We start from the raw sequence: 26571 nt of genomic DNA on the forward strand, positions 1-26571 counted from the left end.
AATTTTAGAATGTATTATTGGGCTGTTAATCTGCGATATATGTCTTTTTGGTTATACTGGGTTGATAAGACTGATCGGCCAATTTGGGTAGATCTGGAACTAAAAGTTGTAAAACTGTTTTATTTAACTTCGTTATTGGGGGCTCCTTTACCTATGCAATTAGGTAAAGTTGTTAATTTAAACTTATATCCTGTGATTAAGCACTCTTTACAAATTTGGCTCCAGTTCCGCAATTCTTTTAATCTTACAAAACTTAAACTTTGTAGTTTAATTTACTGAAATTACTTTTTTAAGCCTTCTTTGAGTGATCCAATTTTTCTACTTTGGAAAAATAAAGGTATTAATTCTTTTTTGGATTTGTTTAGACAAGATAGATTGGTGTCCTTTGAACAATTAACTGATAAATAGTCTCTTTCATATTCACACTTTTTGCAATACCTTCAAGTTAGACATTTTTTGCAAAAATATTTAAGTAATTTCCCTTACATATTGGAGGCTGACCTGTTAGATACTATTATGAGTATGAATCCTTTGATTAAGGGTTCTATTGGAAGAATTTATAATTTATTATTACAATGGGATAAGTGTCCTTTGTCTAAGATTAAACAGGATTGGAAAAGGAACTTAATTTGACTTTCATGATGGAGGATTGGATGTGGATATTGAAGTTGGTTAACTCTTCTTCAATTTGTGCTAGCCATTCATTGATTCAATTTAAGATTGTACATTGTTATCATTTGACAAAGGAGAGACTTTCTAAAATTTTTCCTAATGTTGATAGTCATTGTGGTAGATGTAAAACTGAGATAGCTACACTGACACATATGTTTTGGTCTTGTTCTATATTGGAACAGTTCTGGAAATCGGTTTTCTCAACAATTTCTAAAGCACTTAAAATTAATTTACAACCTAATAAATTAACTGTGCTTTTTGGAATAGATCCTCAAAATATTCATGGTATTTCTGTGTCTGACCAACATGTTATTGCATTTGTTACATTGATAGCTAGGAGGGCCATTTTGTTGAAGTGGAAGGATACATCAGCTCCCATTTTGTCACAATGGTTCTCTCAAGTGATGCTATGTCTTAGTTTGGAGAAAATTAGAAGTCGAACCTTTGAACCTTTATTTGATTTTGAGAAAAGATGGGGCTCATTTGCTCGTTATTATCATTTGAGTTAATTGATATAATTTTTCCATGATCTAATTGTAAACTCTTTTAGTATATTTTCTTTTCTTGCTGGCGGTTTGATGTTTATTTTTAGAAGCTTTTTGTATGACGCATGGCTCCGGGGTTGTACACCTAATGGGTTCTCTTTTTTTCACTTTCCTGCTTAGTAGGTTTTTTTTGTTATCACAAAATTTTGTTTTCAATCTTTAAGATGATGGTTTTTTTTGAGGCATTGTAAGTGTTGTTACTTCGATGTACTCATGTTATTTTTCCTATATATATATACAATAAAAAGATTTGAAAAGAAAGAAAAAATCTGGCAAACTGGACCTTAATGCAGATCACAGAGAGTCTTGCCATCTATTGCACAGATCTAGAATTATCAATCATGCTCATATCGTGCAACTCTGCCATGGATGGTCCCAAGCCCGACTGCCAAAGGAGGAGGGTTGGACATGGGAAGAGCAACCCCATCCCATAAAAACCCAGAGAAAACCCACATAAACACCAACAGAAGCTCTAAAGACCTCACCCCTGGAAATGGAAGGATCTTTGAAGATGGGCTACCACTGGGCACAACTTGAAATTCTGGCCCAGAATAGAGCACTCTGGCGAGCAGCTGTCAGCAATCAGTGCACCAGCAGGGGTGATGGCGGCTCACAATGTGCAGTATCATTATACAGTATAATCTTCAAATTCTATTTCTGTTACTTGCAATAAATAGTAAGCTAGACTATGAACAATGTAAAGACTGAAAACAACCATTACCTTACCTGGGGGTCTAACTATCACTTGCAGGATGTTTGACGTTGCACTAGCTTTCATGACCCATTGATCTGCATGAGGCCTTTGCCATAATTCTGCATTACATAAAAACTTCCCAGCTTCCAGCTCGCTGGCCCTAGAGACACGCAGCCGGACAGAATTGGATGCTGTTTTTGTTACTATCATTTTCCCTTTGAAATTCACTCCCTCCTCTCCCCACGTAATCGCAGTGTCACGGTTGAAAGTAACGAGGTGGAAGCTGTCATTCGAATTAGTAGGTTGGAATTTCCAGGATATGGTTGTTGGCAGATGACTGAGGCTTAAAGGCCGAATTATACACTGGAGTTCAAATGTACCATAATATATTGCAGTTGGTGTGCGGGTCACAGCAGTAACTTTAAAGATGCTACCTGTAAACATTAAAAAAGATAAATTATTGGAGATGTTGAAAACACTTAGTGGATCCTAAACTGAACTGGTCCAAAGTAAAGCAGGTGCTTCCAAAGTGGACAATAACTGTTTAAGATACCGTTACATTGGTTTCCTTGGTTCAGAACTTACTGAAGCAGCAAGCCACCGTACCTGACCAGTGAAGAGAGGTCCCACTACCTTGTGCAGATTTTGAAAAGTCAATCTGCCAAGAAAACATGACGATGACCCTGGTGCTCAGACAATGCTGGTAACTCAACAAATGCCATGACTACACGAGGAATTCTGCAGATGCTGGAAATTCAAGCGACACACATCAAAGTTGCTGGTGAACGCAGCAGGCCAGGCAGCATCTATAGGAAGAGGTACAGTCGACGTTTCGGGCCGAGACCCTTATGCCGTGACTGAAGCTTTGAGAAAAAGCCCTTCCAACAAAAACACTGAAGCGATTTTGACTGCAGCAACAAACAATCCACCTAGCGTATTCAGTGGGTGGAGCACCAGTGGGGGGAGGGGGTTTGCGTGGAACGCATTGTTGATGTTTCACATTGAAACCCTGGATCAGGACTAAAAGCAAAGGGAGAAGATAGCTAGTAGAAGGAGGAGAGGGGGAGGGATGAGAAGTTTTGACGGCCTGGTTGTTGACCTAAACTTGTGGCTTAACCAACCATTAAAGCAGCAAAAAAATTGCATTCCAAATAAAACAGTAATCAAGAGTTTATTTTTAAAGCTATTAAAATATGATTTACTGAAAACATAAAAGCATTTAAAAAGATTTAAAATACCTCAAACAATTTAAGAAAATAATACCCTTTTCTTCATCCCCCCTGTTGTTCTCATTGAAATCAGAGGGATCTCCGTGTCAGGTCCAACCTGGTGTAGATGTACAGGTTGGATTCTGCAGAACAAGTGCTGAGATTTGCCAATCTACTCACTCCTTGTGTCGACATACAATCAGTGACAACAGTTTGCAGTGTTTGCACTAATTTTCTTCAAAATTTTACACTTCCTGGTACTTGCCACACAAGATCAAACCCATTGTAAATTAGATGTTTGAAATAGGTTTCTGATTTTGATGTTATTTTTCCTGCTAGTGGTTTAATTTAACATCTTTTCTAAATAAATCAATAATTTCTGTGACACAGGACAAGATACATCACAAAGTGAATTTCCCATTTTAACCATAGCTGAATGAACGCATGGGGATGCAGAAACTTTAATCAATGAATTCTGCAATTTCACCCCAACAAACTTTCACTTCCTTAACTGAGTAATTACCTGTTAAAATTCACATAAAGCCTAATAAAGATTTTTTCCGTGTTAAAAAATGTATCATTCATTTTCTACCAACAATCAATTATTTAACCTGATTTCCCAAAGCTAGTGAAATTCTTATTTTTCAGTGTAGCACCGTCTGCCTCAGCCACATACAAGTTTTACCCAATTAAAAAAAGCATTCTAGGCCCAGCTGAAAGCCCAGCAATTCATTTTGTTGTAATCAACTATCATAGATATGAGATACGGAATTGCTTACCAAGAGATTTAATAGCCACTGCCTTATCACTGCTTTCGTACTCTCCAATTAAACGCCAGTTTTGGTTGGACTTTACTTCCCACTCCGTAACTTTGCAAGAATACAGTCCTTCATCTGAAGTGCGTGCATTATAAATTCCCAAAGTGAAAACATCCGATCCCACTCTTGCCATCCTGACGTCACCATGAACGAGGTGCTCACGATAGGGTTCAGCAGCAACTTGAACACCATTCCTGTTCATTTCGATTATGTCACTCTTTATGTTCTGTTTGTTTTTGAACTGCCAAACAATAGAGAACTGGCCACGGCCTGCTGCTTCTGAATGAATATTGCAGGCAAACTGAAGAAAGCCACCCTCCAAAATTTCAGTGGTATTACTGGTGATCGCCACATTAAGATTGGCTTCTGTGAAAGAACAGAGGATGATGCTAATGTTTGCTGTACTTCAGACAATGAATACTCCATAGAGTAAAACAAATTCCAAGATTTTATTGAAAATGTTAGATAACATAAAGATCAAAATATTACTTACTTTATCACTGATATATCATCAACATCCAATTTATAATACAATATATACATTTCTGTCTCTTTTACTGTTACTCAGGTATTGAATAACAGTTCAATAAATAGGTGAAGGAGGATTAAGAACAACAGTAAAGAAGGCATCAGGTATCTCTCCCATTGATGAATTATCACACCATCTCCATGAACTGTTTGTTCTTCTGCCATCAGGCAAACATTCCTGGAGCATCAAAACTAAAACCACAAGGCTTCCTCCCACAGGCAGTCAGACTGCTAAATAGCTGCTCCACCTGACTCTGCTTTGGACACTTTTAACTTGCACTGGACACTTATAACTTGATTTTAACTGACATGTGGCTGTTCTGTTTTACTATTTATTGTTATGTTTATTATTTAGTGTTGCATTTGTTATGTTATGATTGCACTGCTCCTGGGAAACGCTGTCTCATTCTGCCCTGCAGAGCTGATGTACGGTCAGAATGACAATAAAGTTTTTTTGAATTGAATAAACATTTTACCGTCTACCAAAGAACGCAAGATGTTGTTATACTGTATATTTCAACTTTGTAGAAATTCTAAAGATTGCCAAAAGTGTAACTTTATTTCCACAGTCTGCATTAAAGCCAGGTAGCACTGAATAGATGTTGGTCTCTCCCTGTTGGACCCCTGTACATCTGCGTAATAATTGTCACAACCCCTGTTGTGACATGCCGCTGGTTTATTAAAGGAGAGCAGCAGCAATTTATCTTTAGTGGTTTGTACTTCTCAAAGTGAGAGAAAGTAAAAAATCATTTTATACATGTCCACCAACCTTTCATGGTCCCAGAAAACAATCAAGAAAGCCCATCAACTGCCTCTGCTTTCTGAAGAGGCTGAAGAGAGCTCAACGGTGCACATCGATACTCATGGCCTTCTACAGATGCACAGCAGAGAGCATCCTAGCATGTTGCATCATAATACGGCATGGAAACCGTACTGCAGCCGACAGGAGGGCCCTACATCAAGTAATTAAAACTGCCCAATGCACCAGCGTCACCAGCCTACCCACCATCAAGGACATATATACAGAAGGATGCCAGGAACATCATGAAGGATGCAAACAACAGGAATTCTGCAGATGCTGGAAATTCAAGCAACATACATCAAAGTTGCCGGTGAACGCAGCAGGCCAGGCAGCATCTCTAGGAAGCGGTACAGTCGACGTTTCAGGCCGAGACCCTTCGTCAGGACTAACAGCTAACAACTAACATTTAGTCCTGATGAAGGGTCTCGGCCTGAAACGTTGACTGTACCTCTTCCTAGAGACGCTGCCTGGCCTGCTGCGTTCACCAGCAACTTTGATGTGTGTTACATCATGAAGGATTCCATGCACCCTGCTTATGGACTGTTCGCACGACTCCCATCAGGGAGATGGCTGTGTAGCATCCACGCATCAGACAGAAAAACAATTACTTTCCCATGCAGCAAGGCTGATCAATACCTCCACTCACTAACCCACCCCTCCACACTCCCACCACCACTATTTCATCATTTCCTGTCAGAGTCCCCTTATGTGCAAACACTGTTGTTCCCATGTCACTTTATGGACATACAATTAATCTATATATAAGCTATTAATGTACATTAATTATGTTTTTGTTACTGTTTTCTTTCTCTTACTGTGTTTTTTGTGCTGCATCAAATCACTTCATTCTCCTTTACACTTGTGTCATGGCACATACATTAAGTAATCTTGAAATGCTATCAAATACTCCCAACTGAGTTTTGAGTGAATTAAGTCCAATTTTAAGGCTTTTTCAGTAGACCCTTAACTCTAACCTTATCAAATCATCAGCTGTGAGAACCCAAGGACATCGAGCAATTTTTCATTTTGCCTCATTGGGCAAGATGGATGCATAATCCATTGCTTCTATATGGTCATTGACTGGAGATCTTATTAGGATCAAAATGTGTTTTTTCTTATACTGTATCCTAATCACTACAAAAATAAGAAAAACGATGTTAATTTCCATGCTTCATACCTGGCCGTTGAACAGTAATTTCAATCTCTTTGGACTTCTTGGAAGAGAACGCTCCTGACACGGCTGCCTCACTCTCCTCCACGAGGCAGTGATATTTCCCACTGTCATCCACTTGAACCTGATAAAGTTTCAGAACGTATTCCCCTTCAGTTTTCTTTCTGACAGCCACCATTCCAGAATTTTCTCTCGTTCCATATTCTCCATGAAAAGACAGAACTGCATTTGGTCCAATACGAACCATCTCATTATTGTTCAAGAACCAGGTCACTGAGAAGAAACGCTGCGCAGTATTCTGAGCTTCAACTGTACAGGCTATCTCCAGTGAGCCTCCTACATTAATATTGACATTGGCTGCTTTAATTAGAACAAGAAACTCTTTACCTGCAAGGAAATTAAATGAATGCGGGTTAGTATATTGAATGTGGCCAAAAGCAAAGTGAGTAAATTTGCCATAACTTTAGTTTGATGGAAGACCAACATTTCACTGCCAAATTTGAGTATGGTGAAGATGGGACCAAATGTAACCAACATAAGCATTCAGAGTCATGGTTTATGGTGTTCCATGGACCAGAAAGAACGGGACTATTTGTAGCCCATGATGTGCAAAAGGGTCAGAAACAGGCTCTTTGGCCCATCATGTCCATGCCAGCTATCAAACACTGACAATAATAATCCCATTTACCAGCACTCCTTGAAGCATTCTGGATTAGTTTTAGAAGAAGGAATGATGGAGACTATTAAGGTATATAAAACTTTACTGGGGTCCACAGGGACTCTTCTTAGCTCATACAGGTGCCTCTTCATAAATAAGTTCTGTTGCATTTCAGTCACTTCTAGTCCACAGATAAATTCAAATTAATCCAATACTCATCGTTGTTTGACTAGAAATAGTGAGGTATTATAAGCAGCACATTTTAATCATAGAGGGGAGAACAGAACTTGGGAGACAGATTTAGGGATCAAAAAGGCAAAGAAGGAATGGATGCAAATTTTAAACATTGCAATCTTCTGTCATCTCTCCCATCAAAATTTAAAGACCATCAGCAGCTCAATATTGGTAGCTATCCAATCTGAGTTAATAAGTGCGTATATAAAGCTTACTTTTGAAAGGTGTAGCCTGGAGCTTAAATGTTATAGCACTTTAAAAATTCAGTGTACTCCTTCTGGTTAAACCAGAAAGTACCATTGAAGATGAAACTGATCACAGCAGCAGCTGAAGTCTGCTGAGGTTTAATAGCAGTGAATCACACTCCATTAATATAATACTTGTGTTTCATCAAAGGTCAGAGTCTCTAACTTCAACAGATAATCTACATCCAAGACCACTTCCTCTATAATTAACCTGTCTGATGCATTGTTGTTCCTTATGATCTTCAGCCACTCCCATTATTAGTCAGAGTCACTGCAAGCTGGTCGCTGGTTGCTACCCAAAGGAGCAATTCAGCCACAAGCAGGGAACAATAGGAAATGTTTAGAATGTAGTTTAATAAATATAAAAATATAGTTAATGATGTCAACAAGGTCTTTAACGTAACTGCTCATGGCTGCTTATACTGGTCTCCAGAATGACGTCCAATAGAACTAACATATATACATTCTTGTTTATGACCTGCTTTGTTGTAATTTAGCAAAAAATCAAAGCAGAAAGCTTTGACTGAACTGATAAATGTTGCTGCCTGTCCAGGTGACCAATTCATGTTTTCAAATAACACAAATTTCTGATTCATGTTATTTGAAAAAGAAAATTTTTTTGGAAAAAGCTGATGGCGATTTGGTGTAAGAACTGCAGGACAGGTATCAGTATAAATAATCAGGTACTAATGAGGTTAGTAAAACCATGCACCAAGACTCTCTTCTGTAAATCCTCAAAGATGTCCAAGGATTAGTGAAGCATCATATCATACTGAATATGATACAAGGGTCTGATCTGAAAAACAGAGACTCTATGAGTGTGTTTCTTGAGTTGCTAACCACTTCATGATGGACTACCATTGTGAATCAGTATGTAAGGCTGCACATAATTGATCCCTGATGCCTTTAGCTCTGTTCAAATATCATAGTCGAACAGCCAGAGGGTTGCCCTTTTATTTCCAGAATCCAGCTTTTGTGGGTAGGTAGGAAACAACAAAGTAAGGTCAGTTTCCTCTTGGGTAGCTACAAATTCAATAGGAATTGATTCTGAGATGAACATACTCTCTGAAAAAGAACTAAAAGGGAGAAACATCTAGTGGAGGGTCTTGGAAGAAATAAAACAAATAAGAAGGAATGAGAGAAATTAGGAGATAGTAGTTGGAGGGAGGTGGGTTCAGAGGTGATGGTATATGGGGTAGATCCATATTCTTGGTGCAGGAAGGTTAGGAAGCTCAAAAAGGGCTTATAAATGTTGCACCAACCCCCAGATGCAATTTAAGCTGGTGTAGCTTGAAGATACTCTGGGTTTTATATTCCGCAGCCAAACCTGACTTCTTGCCCTGTAAGTGAGTGCGGCCCCCATTAGAGGGATCAGTAGTGCCGGTATCTCACCAGAATCTACTAATAACCCTATTCCGAGATTTATAAGAAATATAATTGCTTTCCTTATATGGCCTGAGCTTGAACTTCTCACAGATTTTCATCCTGGTGTCAAAATTTTCTTCCAGTGATGAATTTTGAGTTAATAACTGAAAATGAACCGAGACTTGGTAGTCATAAAGTCTTTCACAGTATGATTTTACCATGCTGAGATCATATTGGAACATCATCATGTGCTGCAAGGAGTTTAACCACACAGGTTTATCTACCACTTTACAAAACTGTAGTTGTAAAAGGAAATGATCCTTACCCATGCTTTTAACATTCACTGTGCTATTTTTGGTTTGTTTTTCAGTCAGTGCCTGCCAGGTCTTGTCTGGGTCTTGGATCCACTCTATACTGTGGCAGTAAAACTGCCCCTGCTCGGACATCTGCAGTTTGTGGATAGTGAGTCTGTACGAAGTGGTCCCAACCTTGTCCAGTCGCACATCTCCCTGTGCCCATCTTTGCTTATATGATTCTCCAGCACTTAGGACGAAATCTCTTGTCAGAGAGATAACTCTGATATTCTGACCATCTTTCTGTAGGTACCATGAGACGGACACATGTGTGTGGTACGTTGTTTCTTTAGATACTTCACAGACCAGTTCCAAAGGATCACCTTCTACTTTATTTATGACTTGAGGAACCAATGTTGCACTGAGCGTGTCTGGAATAACTATAAAAATACATGTTTTAGCATGGTTTGCAGACTCCACACCGAGTAGACAAAGTTCACACAACAATTCAGCAGTTCCATGATCTTCTCTCTCTCACTTAGAGACATTGATAAACCAGCCAGTTTTTCCATTCTGTAAATTCCTAAATTGGACATGAATCCTACCCCTGGAATTCTGAGGATTCAGAATGTGTGTGAGGGGGAAGATGATGGGAGACGATGGGAGATGATGGGAGATGATGGGAAAGTGTGTGCTATGGTTGAATAGTACACCAATGCTGTTGAGCTAAATTTTCCACTAATGTCATTCGGGAAAAGAAACCAGCTGACACCAATTTGCTTGACCTGAAGCTTTCCTCAGCAGGTCCATTGAACTACGAATGAATGTTTCAGGAAACCTATGACAGCCTTCTCAGGTTTCTGATAATGCTCTTAACTGCAAACAATTTCTTACAATTCCCATTAAGTTCAAGCACACAGCATTTGGTGTGGCAATTTCAGATAACTTCCACTCCAACCTGGGAACAAGGAAACTAAGAGACCTCAGCAACAAAGAAAATGCTGGAGGAACTAAGCAAGTCAGGCAGCTTCTGGGTGTCTGTGGGTGGGGACGGAGAATAGGCAGCTGATGTCTTAAGTCAAGGCTCTTCATCTGGACTGAGAGTTAGAGGGGAGACAGTCAGTATGAAGGGGTGGAGCGGGAGCTGGCAAGTGATAGGTGGATTCAGATGAGGAAGGGTGACAGGCAGATGGAGGAGGAAAGAGTGGAAATAATGCCTGAGGCTGGGAAGAGTTAACTAGAAGCGGCAAAGGGCTTCAGGTGACAGAATCTAATGAGAAAGGAAAGTGGAGCAGGGAGTCAAACTATGTAGGTGTGGTGTTGATATAGGAATAGTGAGGGGAAGGGGACCCTGTGAGATGGAGTTGGTGATAGAAAGTAACAGGATAATTTGGAGACTGGGGTGGGTGTAAGAAGAACTGGGTAGATCAGGAGAAGAGAGATAATGGATGTGGGGGGAGGGGGAGGAATGTTTATCAGAATTTGGCAACTTCAACTTTCATGCCATTTAGATGTAGACTACTAGACAGAATATGTAGGAGGGTTAGGGCAGTAGGCGAGCAGCAGTCAGCAAGTCTCCTAGCCAGTTAGAAAATAGAAGAGAAGGATGAAGATTGCAGAAGATCTACCAACAAGAATATAGATCAGGATTTCCCAACCTTTTTTAATGCAATGGACCCCTAATATTAACCGAGGGGGTTCATGGGCCCCAGGCTGGGAACCCCTGATGTAGAAAATATAGCATTTCTAAAATAGGGGACTGATGCCAAAGAACTGGTGAATTGCAAGCACTATTACTCTGTCCTTAAAAATAAAAGAATCAATACATTAGAAGCTGACCAGCCTAACGTTGGTGGTAGATAAACTTCGAAATGTTGGAAGCAATTGGGTTAAAAATAAAATCCAGAATGGATTCTTAACAGAAGATAGCACTTGACTTCAAATCTTTGGACAGAAGTGTGGTACGGATAGTGTGGCTAACCTTGTGTAAGTGGAGTTTCTAAAAAAATTTATTAAAGTCCCACAAATAAGATTGAAAGGGAAGCAGCTACATGGATATGAAATTGAGTCAGCTGTAAAAAAAACAGAAAGTAAAAGTCAAATGTTACTTTTCAGAATGGAGGGACGTAGGTAATGGATCTCCCAGCATTCAGAGTTGGAACCATTGTTTCGTTGGTATCTATAATGACCTGGCCTGGGGTATAATGAATGTAAATAGAATGTAGAATTTTGCAGTTATACTCCATATCAATAACACAAAACATTTGTTCAAAGATGAGGATAAGGGCAAACTGGTGAAATAGCAAATAAAATTCAAAGGGGAGAATTATGAATTGAATCTCTTGGTAGAATAAATGAGGAGGGTCAATGTTAATTAGGAGTCCCAGTTTAAAAAGGAATGCTTGGAGAGGACACCAGTGAATGCTTGTGCATTGATTTCAGCAGGGTGCTAGGAATGGCATACAAGATCCTGACCTGGGAGATGGATTAATAAGATGGAATATGGACCTTGGATATGGGAAATAAGTAAACATCTACAATAAAAGATCCCCATCACCCAGGACATGCCCTCTTCTCATGGTTGCTGTCAAGGAGGAAGTACAGAAGCATGAAGGCACACACTCAGTGATTCAGGAACAGTTTCTTCCACGCCACCATCAGATTTCTGAATGACCAATGAACCCATGTACACTACCTCACTCTATTTTTCCCTCCTTTTTTGAAATTACTTACTTAATTTTTAAATATATTTCTTATTTGAATTTATAGTTTTTATTTTTACGTATTGCACTGTACTGCTGCTGCAAAACAACAAATTTCATGACACATACCAGTGATATTAAACCTGATTTTGATTCTGTCCTTGAAAATTCCAGATACTTGGCTTCCTGATTCCCTGAGGAAGGTCCATGGTGCAGTATGTCTCAACCAGTCTCTGGACTTGGAACTACATCACTAGTTCATCAGCGTTTCTGGGTCTAATTTCCTCCCTAACAGGTTTGTAGGAGCACTCAGTGTTCCAAAATGCAGAGCATGCCTAACCTTATTACTGATCATTTTTCAGACTTACAAAATAAAAGTGAACGGTGCTTGTAGATCACAAGCAAGAGAAAATCTGCAGATGCTGGAAATCCAGAGCAACACACACAAAGTGCTGGAGGAACTCAGCAGGCCAGGCAGCATCTATGGAAAAGAGTACAGTCGACGTTTCCGGCCGAGACACTTCATCAGGACTGGAGAAAAAAAGATGGGGAATCAGAGTTAGAAGGTCGGGGGAAGGGAGGAAGACATAAAAGGTAGTAGGCAATAGGTGAAACTGGGAGAGGGGACAGGTGAAGTAAAGAGCTGGGAAGTCAAATGGTGAAAGAGCTAAAGGGCTGGAGAAGGTCTGATGTCCAGAAAGGAACAGAGAACTTTGAGGCCTTCCTGATGGGGGAATGGAGGTGTATAGGATCTTGTCATTCATAGTGAAAGTAAGATGATCAGGGTCAAAGAACTTGAAATCATTGAAAAGATCAAGAGCATGTGAAATGTCATGGTTGTAGCTAGGAAGGGACTGAACCAGGGGGTATAAAACAGAGTCAAGGTACGCAGATATAAGTTTGGCGGGGCAGAAACAAGCAGGCAGGTTTGTGCACCTTGAGTAGGAGGTTGAAACCGGAGATGCAGGGTGAGGGAACTATGAGGCTTGTGGCAATGGATGGGAGATCACCAGAGTTAATGAGGTCAGTGATGGTGTGGGAAACAATGGCCTGGTGCTCCTTAGTGGGGTCCTGTTCGAGGGGTGAGTAAAAGTAGCTGTCTGACAGTTGTTGCCCGGCCTCAGCAGAATAGGGGTAGGTCAGTCTGCCGGACCACTACAGCACCCCCCTTATCTGCAGGTTTGATGGTGAGGTGCAGGTAGATGTTGCCTCATGCAATGGTCTTTCTAGTCTATTATCCCTGGGGCTTAATCCTACTGAGGCGTTTACCATCACTCCCTGGGACAAGGAGAGCTGCAATCAACAATGAAGGTTAATCCTATTCTTATTTTGCTTGAGATGTTTACTTATTTGATTTAGTGATCAGTGAATGTGCTTGTTTTTTCCTACATTTCCGCAGAACTCATAAATAAATCATACTTCCTTATTAGCAACTGACCTGCATTTTACATGATGTATTGCTTCTTGCTTAGTGGGATTTAAAACATTTAATAGATTACCCAGTGTTGCACTTTAACATGCTGACAGTTTTTATAATAATAAATCGTGCCTTGTTATGGAGCTCTGATTTAAAAGTTCTGATTTACAGATTATAAGCGCATTCGCAGATGCTGCCTGACCTGCTGAGTGTTCTTCAGCATTTACCATTTATTTCATTATGAAATATTGGGCTTCATGCTTTTTTAAATTCTGTACATGAGAACATTTCATGGAGTGTATTGCAGTTGGTGTTTAAAACAATGTTTATAACCCCATATTATTTGCATTAAAATAGGATTTGTTATGATGTGCTAAAATTTGGATTTCTTTTATTTCAGTTATACATTGATGTATATTTAATTAGCGGCAAATGTCTTGCTGAATGGGATGGTTATTTATAGTACAGCTGGAGAGAAAGTAGAACTCACCTGTCAAATTCACGAATGCACTATAGGTTCCCCAGTATATACTGTCGGTGTTGGGAGTGTAACACTCGTACTGTCCTTCATCAGTTTTCTGCAGATTAGTTATGTGTAACTGCACAGAGTCACTTCCGATTCTCTCTACGTAGATCTCCTTAGCCGCCACTCTGTCTTTGTACAAGGCATAAGTGTAGTCGGAATCTTGAGTGCTGATAATTTGGATTTGAAATTTAGGTTTATTTGGAAGGGTGATAGACCACTCAAAGTTCTGCTCTTGAGACTGCTGCGTTCCGCTCACAGTGCACTGAATCGTTATGTGACGTCCTTCAGCTCGAATTAGGGGTCCTTCCTGTAATTTCACCAGCCTTTGAGCAGTGCACAGATCTGTACCAAGAAATAAACGAGAGGTAACTCAGCTCATTTCTTCTCAAAATTTGACAAAATCTTTCAAAGTAGAATTTTATTCTAATAAGCAAGAGAATAAATTATCTGATACAGTTTGATATAATTGTTACTTTGAATAAGTTCTGAAACAATTAAATGAACTCAAGTCCAAACAATCAGGAATAACCTCTCTGACCCCCAGCCCCTCAATTGTGTATTGCCTCCCCCCACCCCCCTCCCCCAACCAACCAGCTCTTGCTCCAATCCTTCCTTCTTCCTTTTTATACTGGCTATCTGCTTCCAGTCCTGATGAAGGGTCTCAACCCAAAATGTCAACTGTCCATTTCCCCCCCATAGGCGTTGCCTGACACACCAAGTTCTTCCACCTGCAAGAGAGAATCTGCAGATGCTGGAAATCCAAGCAACACAAAATGCTGGAGGAACTCAGCAGGCCAGGCAGCATCCATGGGAAAAAGCACAGTCGACGTCTCGGCCCATTGATGCTGCTTGGCCTGTTGTGTTCCTCAGCGTTTTGTGTGTGTTGTTTGGAGTTCCTCCACCTTCCCTGTTTTGATCCAGATTTCCAGCATCTGTAGACTCTCGTAAGTGCACAATTTATTTTATTGCTGATCACTAAATATTCACCTGTGCAGTGGTATTGTTGAGCACCAAACAAAGATTAACTTAAACAACAGGAATTCTGCAGATGCTGGAAATTCAAGCAACACACATCAAGGTTGCTGGTGAATGCAGCAGGCCAGGCAGCATCTCTAGGAAGAGGTACAGTCGACGTTTCAGGCCGAGATCCTTCGTCAGGACAGACGTTTCAGACCAAGACCCTTCGTCAAGACGAAGGGTCTTGGCCTGAAACTTCAACCGTACCTCTTCCTAGAGATGCTGCCTGGCCTGCTGCATTCACCAGCAACTCTCACGTGTGTTGCAAAGATTAACTTAAACTGGAGTGAAAAATTCTTATTTCATAACAGCTATGTTTAAGCAAGCATTAGAATATGGTGACAAATAATTTTGCTATTTGAGTAGACGGGAGAAATTGAGTTTGTTCCAGACACTGGAGAAATATGGGACAAGTCTTACATAATGAAAATACAGAGAAATTGAAGGGGTGGTAACAGGGATACAGGTAAAAGAAATACTGACTACATGAGGAAAAATGTCTTGCGTTACAAGTGATTAGGTTTTACAATCAACTGCACAAGGTAGTGAATAATGAGTCAATAGTACTTGTTGAAAGGGAATTGCACAAGTACATCATAGATTAAGAATTATGGTGATATAAGAATGATAAGGGAAACAAAAGTACTTGGGATTCTTTTCAAAGACCTGCTCAGATTGATGAAGTGAATAGACCTCTTTTGTGCTGCACTATGCACCCGTATGATTTCATCATATGCTGTGATAACAAAATCTTTCAATTTGTGTATTGGAAAATTGACCAATGGCTGTTAAAAATTGGCCTAGCCTGAAACATTAGCTGTTTACTCTTTTCAATAGATGCTACTGGCCTGCTGAGTTCCTCCAGCATTTTGTGAAGTGTTTTAACCGATGTACAAAAAAAATCACAGAAGGGAATTTTGTCAACCAGTTGTTGGAAACTGCAGATATGATATGGAGGACATCTTGTGTTTGTGGCTAAACATGCCAGCTGGCTGATTCAGGGTTTACTAAGGACTCGTACTGAGTAGATCGGGGTGACGCAACTGATTGACCTATTGTGTGTAAAACGTGCTGAAACTAGAATTTCCTGCCACTTGAGCAGACTGACTGACACATTGATTAATCTTAGGAGAGGAAGTGGCTGTCAAGAAGCTGACACTCATTGGCTGAAGTGATAGAAAAGTCTTAAATGTTTATATTGCCGAGGTCAAAAATTTATAAAGAAGAAATTGATGGAAAATTATATCACAACATTCAGGGATAGACTAATTAAAATTTGGCAATAATCAGTATCGTTTAAGGTATGGTAGCAAAATGTCAAATGTACTTTTATTCATACATAGCCCTGATTTTTCCTTCCTTGAAACAGATTTACTGGATAAACATCACGCACACAGAAACATCGTATACAGGTAAATGATAGCATTTATTAAGTGAAACTCAAGTTGAATTATTTAGAATTAAATTGACATCGATAGGTTTGGGGAAAAAGCATTGCACTTTCCTCAATGGTCTGCTGATCTCAGGCGGAGGCAAGGTTGCAGAAGTCTTGCAGCTGAGGTTTAGCATCTGATCTGCCTTTTGAGTGGTACACTTAGAAACCACTTCCCACTCCAGCAACTGTCAGCTTAATGAGTAACTGCACCAACTACATTTAGCAGAAATTGAAGCAAAGTTCTGTCAATCATTAACACAAGAGATTCTGCAGATGCTGGAAATCCAGAGCAACAGACACAAAAGGCTGGAAGAACTCAGCAGGTCAGGTATCATCCATGGAAAGGAATAAACAGTTGGCGTTTTTGGCTGAGACCCTTTCATCAGGACTGGAAAGGAAGGGGTCAAAGCCAAAATAAAAAGGTGGAGGGGGAGGGGGGAGGAATACCAGGTAAGTGGTGATAGGTGAAGCCAGGTGGATGGGGGGAGGGGAATGAAATGAGAAGCTGGGAGGTGAGAGGTAGAGAAGGTAAAGGGCTGTAGAAGGAATCTAATAGGCGAGGAGAGTGGACCATGGGAGAAAGAGACAGAGAAGAGGCACCAGCGGGAGGTGATAAGCAGATGAGAATTAGAAAAGAGGTAAGGGGGAGCCAGAGTGGGGAATGGGAAGTGCTGGGGGGAAACTACCAGAAGTCAGCAAAATCAGTGTTCATGCCATCAGATTGGACGCTATCCAGATGGAATATAAGGTGTTGCTCTTCCAACTTGAGATTGGTCTCACTGTGGCAGTAGATGAAGCCATGGGCCAGCATGCTGGAATGGCAAAGGGGATTGGAATTAAGATGGTTGGCCACTGGGAAATCTTCCTTGTTGTGGATGGAGCAAAGGTGCTTGACAAAGCGGTCCCCCAATTTATGTCAGGTCTGATATAGAGGAGGCTACATTGGGAGGCTGAATTCTGTCAGTCATTGCTGTCATTCAATTGTTTCTCATCAAGAGATAATTGTATAGAATTAAGTAATTTAATAAGCATATAAAATTTTCAAACTAAAATGTGTATATTAAAGCGAATCTAGCTGATATAAAATCAACAGTGTTTATTAAATAAAGAATGAAAAAAAACTACATACATTTTATCAAGCACATAAATGGTGTCAATGTTAACATACCAGCCAAGTCTAACATGAAGATAGAAGCCAGAAACAAAGCCTATCCCTGCCCCAGCTGGAATGACAGAGCTCCACCACTGGCCTCAGTACCACGGCCCGTGGTGGTGGGAGGTCAGATGTTCCACCACCTAACCTTGGGCACATTCTGGTTGGTGCCCTGCGCTGACCCTCAAAGGGGACCTCACCACCCATTCTCCTCTGAACTGTCAATAGAAGATAAACATCTTTGGTCCTTGTGTAATGAAGGGAGAATGGTACAACTAAAAGCGCCAGCAATAAAACTCTATGTTTAAAAGAAAGAACCCAAGCCAATCCCAAGATTTTCAAAACCAGTCTGGCAATTTGAATAACACAGAAATTTTTCAGGAGTATCTTAGGCTATCAATTTTAACTGAATTGCTGTGTATCAAATGCATTTGATGAAGAGTGAGGAGAATAATTTATATAAACTCCTTTGATATTTAATAAATGAACAGTGTTAGAAACCCAGTCGTTATACAGATTGGAGTCTAGAGCCCACTGGTACTCTAAGTTATTATGAGCCTCATCATTATGAACTCATTGAGCTGGCTGCTCACCTTTTTCTGAGTTCAGTCCTGGGATGTTTGATTGATAAGGTTCATTTGCTACAGGGGGATGTTCATTCCTCTGAGCTCTCTCTTCTGCTTTCTGGTAAATTTACTTTATACATTGTGGAATAGCAATCTTAAATATTACCTCTATAAGAAACAAGAACATGTGTCAACCATATGTTCCTTTAGCCTGCTTTGCCAATTAATACTATCATAGCTGTTAAGATCCTGATTTCAGCAATACCTTGCTGCCAGTTCCTAATAATCTTTGGCTCCCCTGTGTTCAAAGATCTGCCAGTCTCAGTCTTGAAGTACGTTTCAGCAACTCTGCCACCTCAGCTCTCAGGGAAGGGTTTCCAAAGACCCACAAGCCTTGGAGAAAAATAAAATCCTCCTTATCTGTCTTAAGTGGTGACTCTTCATTCTAAAACGGAGCTCCCAATACACCAATGATAGGAGCATCCAATCAGTACCTCTCGCATCAGCACCTTTCAGAATCGTGTACGTTTCATTATTAGCTATCATTCTTCTAAACTGACGAGTACACACCCATACTGCTCAACCTTTCTGTGTACGACAGCTCTTTCTCTGTACAGCCTTTAAATTCTGTTTAAGCGAAGAGACCAGAACAAATGGTGAGATGTGGTCTCGTCAATCTGCTGCTCAGTAGCAATAAGGTTTCCCTAAACTTATATTCCATTCTGCTTGTAACAAAAACCAATGTGACCCTATCCTTCCTAGTTGTTGTAACCTGCTAACTTTCTGTACAAGGTGAGCTAGACCTAACGGGCAGCTGCAGTGAACAATGTTTCTCAATACTTTCTACCAACGTGGATAACCTTCAAATTCCCCACTATTATACCTCAGTTACTAGATTTGTCCCTCCCACTTAACCTGCCTATATCCCTTTGTGTACCCTTCTGTGCTCTCCTCACAATTTGCTTTCCCACCTTGATTTCAAAGAGTTGTACACTAAAATGATGCAGGAGGCAGGAGGGAGAAGGGATTTTAAATTTTAATGACATGAACTACGACCCCACACCAAGACATATGTACCTGATACACTTGTTAGCCAATCTCACTCACCACAGTCTGCTCCTCATCCATGACCTTTCACCCCCATGTTCCACTTGCTGCCTTCCTGGTTAATGTGATCCTTTCTGAACAAACAATAAAATCAAGCATCAGCTGGAAACTGAAGGGCACCTCCACCCAAATGCTGGAATCCTTCTCAGGTACTAGTTCAATGAGTAGAGGGAGTTTATCCACACTGATATGTTATATTTTTTTCCATCAATCTTTGAAGGATCAAGTTGTCTTCACTGACATTTGCCCAGCTCCTTCCCAATTAGAATAATCTCCTATTCTAAATATTCAGCCTGACTGATTGACCATTAACACAGATTCAAACAACTAAAACATCCTTTTGATAACCTAATGGCATAGTCCTGAGCATAATTTCAATGTCTGCAGATCTCCTCAACAGTGAATTGGATAGCAAATTATTTCATGGAAACATAGGAGAAATTATAGATTAAGTTTAATACAGAAGTACAGTATGTGACATGATCAATTTTGACAGGAAGAATACGGAGAAACAATATACCCTCAGTGTCACTTTATTAGGTACACCTGTACACTTGCTCATTAATGCAAATATCTGATCAGCCAATCATGTGGCAGCAACTCAATGCAAAAGCATGTAGACCTGGTCAAAAGATTCAGTTGTTGTTCAAACCAAACATCATAATGGGGACGAAATGTGATCTAGAGACTTTTACCGTAAAATGATTGTTGGCACCAGACAGGGAGGTTTGGAGTATCTCAGAAAATGCTGATCTCCTAGATTTTCACACATAACATTCTCTAGAGTTTACAGACAATGGTGCAGAAAATCTAAAAACATCCAATGATTGGCAGTTCTGTGGGTGAAAATGACTTGTTAATGAGAGAGGTCAGAGGAGAATGGCCAGACTGGTAGAAACTGACAGGAAGTAGACAGTAACTCAGATAACTACAACAGTGGTGTGCAGAAGACCATCTCTGAATGTACAACACATTGAGCCATGAGGTGCAGCAGAAGACGATAAACATACACTCAATGGCCACTTTATTAGGTACAGGAGGTACATAATAAAGCGGCCACTGTATGTAGATCAAACCTTACAATTTCAAATGGGGCACAGGAACAGAGACTTCTGGAATGTTACACACAAAACTGTGAAGATGGTAGGCGAAAAGAAGGAGGTAATTACAAAGACATAAAACTCATTTGCTCTTTAAATATTTGTTTTCTACATGCTGTCTTGACCATAATTGTTCTTGGTAAATTTTTCTACAGAACTGGCTTGCCATTGCCTTCTTCTGGGCGGTGTCTTTACAAGATGGGCGATGTCGACCATTATCAATACTCTTTAGAAACAATGTGCCTGGCATCAGTGGTCACATAACCACGACGTGATATGACCAGCTGCTCATACAAACATCCCCTGCTGCTTCCAAAGCTTCTCTTGATCCTGAACGAGGGGCTTAAGCAGGTGCTACACCTTGTCCAAAGGTAAACTGCAGGCTGGTGGAGGGAAGGAGAATCTTACACCTCCTTTGGTAAAGATGCATCCCCACCCAGTCACCCATTAAATTTTGGTACAGAATATAAAATCAAGGAAGCTATATTAAGCATTTATAAAAATATCTGGCTGGTCCCCCACTAAGACTTTGAATATTTAATGCAGGATGGCTGGCAAGTCTTAGAAAATGCATACAGCAGTTTTGGCATTCTTAACAGACCAGAGACCAGTTACAGGAAAATTTAATTTTGATGTTCAAAGCTTTGATAGGCCTTAATAGCTCCCAGTGGCAGAGTGTTCATAACCAAAGGGTATGGATTTAATTCTAGAAATCAGAAACTGTGAAACCATATTTTGAAAATGTAGCTTAACTGAGAATCTTCTAAAGAGTTAGTACAACACGATAGGCTGATGGGTTAGTATCCATACATTATCATTTTATGCTCGATAAGCACTCATAACTCTTATTACAAGCTCTGCTTTCAGTTGTGGCAACACAGCACCAGAAGGTGGGGTGTCTTAACTATCAAACTAGAAGTACTGGCAAAATAGCATGGGGTACGGCCATTTCTCAAGTTAAATGGTGCATTCCTGGAAAACGTTCCCTGAAGTGGAATTCTGTAAATCAATAAGGCTGAACAGAACACAGAAGGGATATTTTGGTACAGAGTATTGCCATGGGCAGAGAATGGCGCATTATTTGCTATAGTGAAAAATAGATCTGTAAATCAAAGGCTCACTTCTCAAAGAATCAATGGCATTTGAGCAAAAATTCATAAATCAAACTCTTTCATGTTGAGGAAAGCCTACAACAGTTAGAAAGCAGCTTTCACAGAGTACATTGACATTAAAGTAACTATGGTGTGGAACTATAGAGTTCTAATTCTAAGTTTTGTAGAAAGTGATCATTCAATGGAGCTTTGGCATTATCCCTTCAAATATTTTTAAAAGTAGCCTTGTGCATCAAAAAAATTTCTTAATGTAAAACAGAGCTGTCATAGGGATTATAGTTAACTGAATTAGTTTAAATTTTTATCTAATTTCATTTCTTCTTAAAGTACCATGGAACATTTTGGGTATTAAACATATATACAGTAAGTGCAACTTTCTGTTACATTGATTAGCACAGTTTAATGCTTCCACAATTAGTAGAAATATTGCATATGACATTCAGCACTTCTTGCTGAGATGGAAATTTTATAAATTGTGCCAGTAATTTTTAACTTTTCAATGTGAGCGATCTATTCCTTCCTGACATTTGTTCTTTGGCATAAAAAAAAGTTTTATGGAACTGCTCCATCTAAATTTTAATACAGTATTAAAGTTGTTTTATTTTCTTTTGGGGTCTTTCGAATGTTGTTGTCTCCGAAGAGAAGTTTGCAAGAGAAAACATGCTTGAGAATTCTGCCACAGGTTGAATTTTACAGGAAACATGGTAGAAAGATGAGAATAATAAAAAAAAATCATGAGGAATTCTGATGGTGTGAATAAGGATTAATTATTTTCTCTTGTTTGGGAAGAACAGCAAAGAATCTTCAATTTCAAATTGTCAATTGCCATTGAGGATGGCTGGTGAATCGATTTTTGCACTGAATACAAATGACCATAAGCCGTGGTCCACAAATGACGTGGCCAAGTGGTTAAGGCGTTCGTCTAGTGATCTGAAGGTCGCTAGTTCGAGCCTCAGCTGTGGCAGCATGCTTGAGCAACGCACTTAACCACACATTGCTCTAGTGTCTGTGCGAGGAATGGCGCCCTACACAGACTTCCAATCTGCGCCTTGTAAGGCATGAAAGTGCCCGATGCAGGCCTCATGGTCTGAGTCGACGTTCCCTCCCTAAGCCGAATGTGCTATGGAACATTGGGAAAATACGTGAAGGAGATGATAGAGATACATGGAGGGTTGTGTGGATGGGAGTGCAGAGACTGTTGTGATTGGTAAGTGGGACTGGTACTGGTTTGATGGCGCTCTCCCTGTGCCAAATGAATAGACCATGAAACTGGTGCATCTTGCTCCTCTGCTCACCACCTGCAAACTGTAGGTGTCTGTCTGTCAGGTCCCAGAGGCATCTTCCTAGTCCTTGGGAGGGTGGGGGGAAGATTGTCTAGCTGAGCCTAGGGCAGTATTGTTGGTTGCCAATGACTCACCAATTTATTTCAAAGCCTGCTAATCCCAGTTCTTCAATAAAGTGGTTTTAATAAACATCATAGTGAGCTGGCTCCCTGCAGTCTCTTTAAATGGCATTGATTTAGCTGTTAAGCCCTGAGAAAACTGGCAGCAGTCTGTTGTCAGGCTCCGAAGAATTTTGTAATGATCACTGACATCCCTGTTTGCATTTGTCGAATGTAAATTCCATGCTTGCATTTGGAATGCAAATACAGGAACCTTCAGCAATGCAGGTTGGACTATTGCTTACTCGATAACATGCAGTGTGTGGACATCCACCCTCTGTGTGGGACACTTCAACTTTTACCTCAGGAGTGTCAAGTGGGACAGGGCCAATGAGAAAGTGCAAACATGAGGAAATCTGCAGATGCTGGAAATTCAAGCAACATACACAAAATGTTGGTGGAACGCAGCAGGCCAGACAGCATTCATAGGAAGAAGCACAGTCGACGTTTCGGGCTGAGACCCTTTGTCAGGACTAACTGAAGGAAGAGATAGTAAGAGATTTGATAGAGGGTGGGGGAGGGGGAGATCCGAAATGATAGGAGAAGACAGGAGGGGGAGGGATAAAGTGAAAAGCTGGAAAGTTGATTGGCAAAAGGGATACAAGGCTGGAGAAGGCAGAGGATCATGGGATGGGAGGCCTAGGGAGAAAGAAAGGGGAAGGGGAACCCAGAGGAAGATGGAGAGCAGGCAAGGAGTTATTGTGAGAGGGACAGAGAGAGAAAGAGAGAGAGATCAAAAAAGGGAAAAAAATAAATAAATAAGGGATGGGCTAAAAAGGGGAGGAGGGACATTAACGGAAGTTAGAGAAGTCAGTGTTCATGCCACCAGGTTGGAGGCTACCCAGATGGAATATAAGGTGTTGTTCCTCCAACCTGAGTGTGGCCTTATCTTGACAGTAGAGGAGGCCGTGGGTAGACATATCAGAATGGGAATGGGATGTGGAATTAAAAAGTGTGGCCACAGGGAGATCCTGCTTTCTCTGGCGGACAGAGCACAGGTGTTCAACAAAACGGTCTCCCAGTCTGCGTCGGGTCTCACCAATATATAGAAGGCCGCACTGGGAGCACCGGACGCAGTATATCTCCCCAGTGGACTCACAGGTGAAGTGTCGTCTCACCTGCAAGGACTGTCTGGGGCCCTTAATAGTGGTGAGGAAGGAAGTGTAAGGGCATAAGGAGCACTTGTTCCACTTACAAGGATATGTGCCAGGAGGGAGATCAGTAGGAAGGGATGGGCTCGCCTCTGGGTCCAACATATAATTCTCCGTAACTTCCGCCACCTCCAACGGGATCCCGCCACCAAGCACATCTCCCCCTCCCCCCCCCGGCTTTTCACTGGGATCACTCCTTACATGACCCCCTTGTCCATTCATCCCCCCCAGCCCTCCAAGTTCACTCCAACAACTCCAGCCCAGACATGCTGCAAACATCCTGCCCCAGCGAGACTCCAGTCACACCCCAAAAATGCATCAGTGGCAGTCAGGCCTGGTGACCAACCAAAATACAAGAGGACCAGGTAAATTACTGGAAAGCCATCTCACATGCGAAGTGGCAATTCCTGACCAAACCTGAATCATTGAAGAATGCTTGACATTTGCGGTAGGGCACAATGCTATCACCTTCTACAAAGTGAAACCAAGTGACATAGGTGATAACGACAACAGGGCTTCACTCCCAGATGAGCTCAGTGCCTTCTATGTTCACTTTGACTGTCAAAACACAGAGTCACTTTCGCAAACTCCCACAGCCCCCGATGACCTTGTGATTTCAGTCTCTGAAGCTGACCTGAGAGCATCCTTCAGGAGGGTGAACCTACGGAAAGTATCCGGCCCAGACAGGGTACCTGGCCAAGTACTAAGGCCTGTCTTGATCAACTGGCTGAAGTGTTCAATGAGATCTTTAACCGCTCACATTATCAGTCTGAGGTACGTAGCTGTTTAAAACAGGCCTCGATTATACCGGTGCCTAAGAAGAATGTGGTAACTTGCCTCAATGAGTATCATCCAGTAGCACTTACGTCCACTGAGATGAAGTGCTTTGAGAGATTGGTGATGAAACACATCAACTGTCACTGGAGAAGTGACTTGAACCTCCTCTAATTTGCCTACCGGAGCAACAGAACAAGACGCATACCATGTCTTTGGCTCTTCACTCAAACCTGGAACATCTAGACAGCGAAGATGCATACATCAGGATGCTCTTCATTGACTATTGCTCAGCATTCAATACTAACATCTCCTCAAAACCAATCAATAAGCTTCAAGATCTCAATGCTTGGTTGTATAACTGGATCCCCAGGACTCTCACTTGCAGACCCAGTCTGTTCAGACTGGCAACATCACAAGGTTGTGTGTTAACCCCTTTGCTCTTCATACATTATAGTAATGACTGTGAAGCTAAGCACAGCTCCAAAGCCATATTTAAGTTTGTTGACGATAGCACTGCCATTGGCTGAATCAAAAAGTGGTGACGAACTAGCATATAGGAAGCAGATTGAAAATCTGGCTGAGAGGTGCCACAGCAAAAACCTCTCACTCAATGTCATCAAGACCAATGAGATGGTTATTGGCTTCAGGAACAGGAAACTGGAGGTCCAAGAGTGAGTCCTCATCGAGAGATCAGAGGTGGAAGGAATTAGCAACTTCAAACTCTTTGATTTTATCCTTTCTGAGGGTCTGTCCTGGGTCTAGCAGGGCAGCAATTCTACTGTCTTAGGAGTTAGCAAAAACTCAGCATGTCATCTAAACCTTTGACAAACCCTACAGATATGTGATGGAGAGTACATTTACTGGTTGCATCATGGCCTGGTATGGGAACATCAATGCTCCTGAACAGAAAATCCTACTAAAAGTAGTGGACACAACCCAGTTCATCCTGGTTAAAGCCCTCCCCACTACTGAGCACATCTTCACGGAGTGCTATTGCAGGAAAGCAACATCCATCATCAAGGACCCACACCATTCAGGCCATGCTGTCTTCTCACTGCTGCCAGCAGGACGGTAGAGGTGCCTCAGGACTCACAGCACTGGGCTGCAGACGAGTTATTACCCCTCAACCATCAAGCTCTTAAACCAGAGGGGATAACTTCACTCGCCCCATCACTGAACTGTTCCCACAATCTATGGACTCAGTTCAAGGACACTTCATCTCATGTTCTCCATACTTATTTATTATTATTACCTTTTATTTTTTTCCTCGGCCCAAGCTGGAAAAATCTGAGCCACAGGCATAGCCAAGCACACCCATTTCTCAATTGCTAGGAAGTGTCAGATTATTCTAGTGGTATTTAGTATTGTGGCTTTCTGGAGATTTATATACATCTCCAGAAAGCCACAATACTACATAGCAATGTTTATTTACAAAAATATTACCATGTAGGCCTAATTGCTTAATGCTATTACTATGCGACAATGTATACCTTGTTAATGATATCACTATTGCAACAATGTACTGTATATCTTGTTCATGTTCCATAGTCTTTCAATTTCCTCGATTAATTCAGCATATTTCTGGTGTTTTTCACTTTTTGATTTCTGTATGTTATGTCTGTTTGGAACGGCTCTATCTATTATGTAGTTTTTGTTTATCCTGAAATATTATATCTGAATGGTTATTATGGATTGTCCTATCTGTAATAATGGATAAGTTGTAATATAATTTTTGGACTCCGACTCTAAATCTGGATCAGGCTTGTATGGTGTGGTGTCTTTTATGAATTTGTGTTTTAAAGCAACATTTTAGTGAATGATGCTTGCCACTTGA

General features: G+C 40.8%; 1 protein-coding gene across 1 annotated transcript in view; it reads right to left on the minus strand.

Annotated features, from left to right (window-relative positions):
* Positions 1-26571, minus strand: part of LOC134347998 (immunoglobulin superfamily member 3-like) — a 59289-nt gene that overhangs the window by 13221 nt on the left and 19497 nt on the right. The window contains exons 3-7 of the mRNA XM_063050730.1: positions 13843-14220; positions 9266-9673; positions 6445-6825; positions 3899-4303; positions 1944-2345 (exon numbers count right to left, since the gene is read on the minus strand). Of these exons, the coding sequence (XP_062906800.1) occupies positions 1944-2345; positions 3899-4303; positions 6445-6825; positions 9266-9673; positions 13843-14220 (1974 nt within the window). The remainder of the gene's footprint in view (positions 1-1943; positions 2346-3898; positions 4304-6444; positions 6826-9265; positions 9674-13842; positions 14221-26571) is intronic.

Source organism: Mobula hypostoma, chromosome 6 (assembly GCF_963921235.1).
Source record: "Mobula hypostoma chromosome 6, sMobHyp1.1, whole genome shotgun sequence".
Lineage (NCBI taxonomy): Eukaryota > Metazoa > Chordata > Chondrichthyes > Myliobatiformes > Myliobatidae > Mobula > Mobula hypostoma.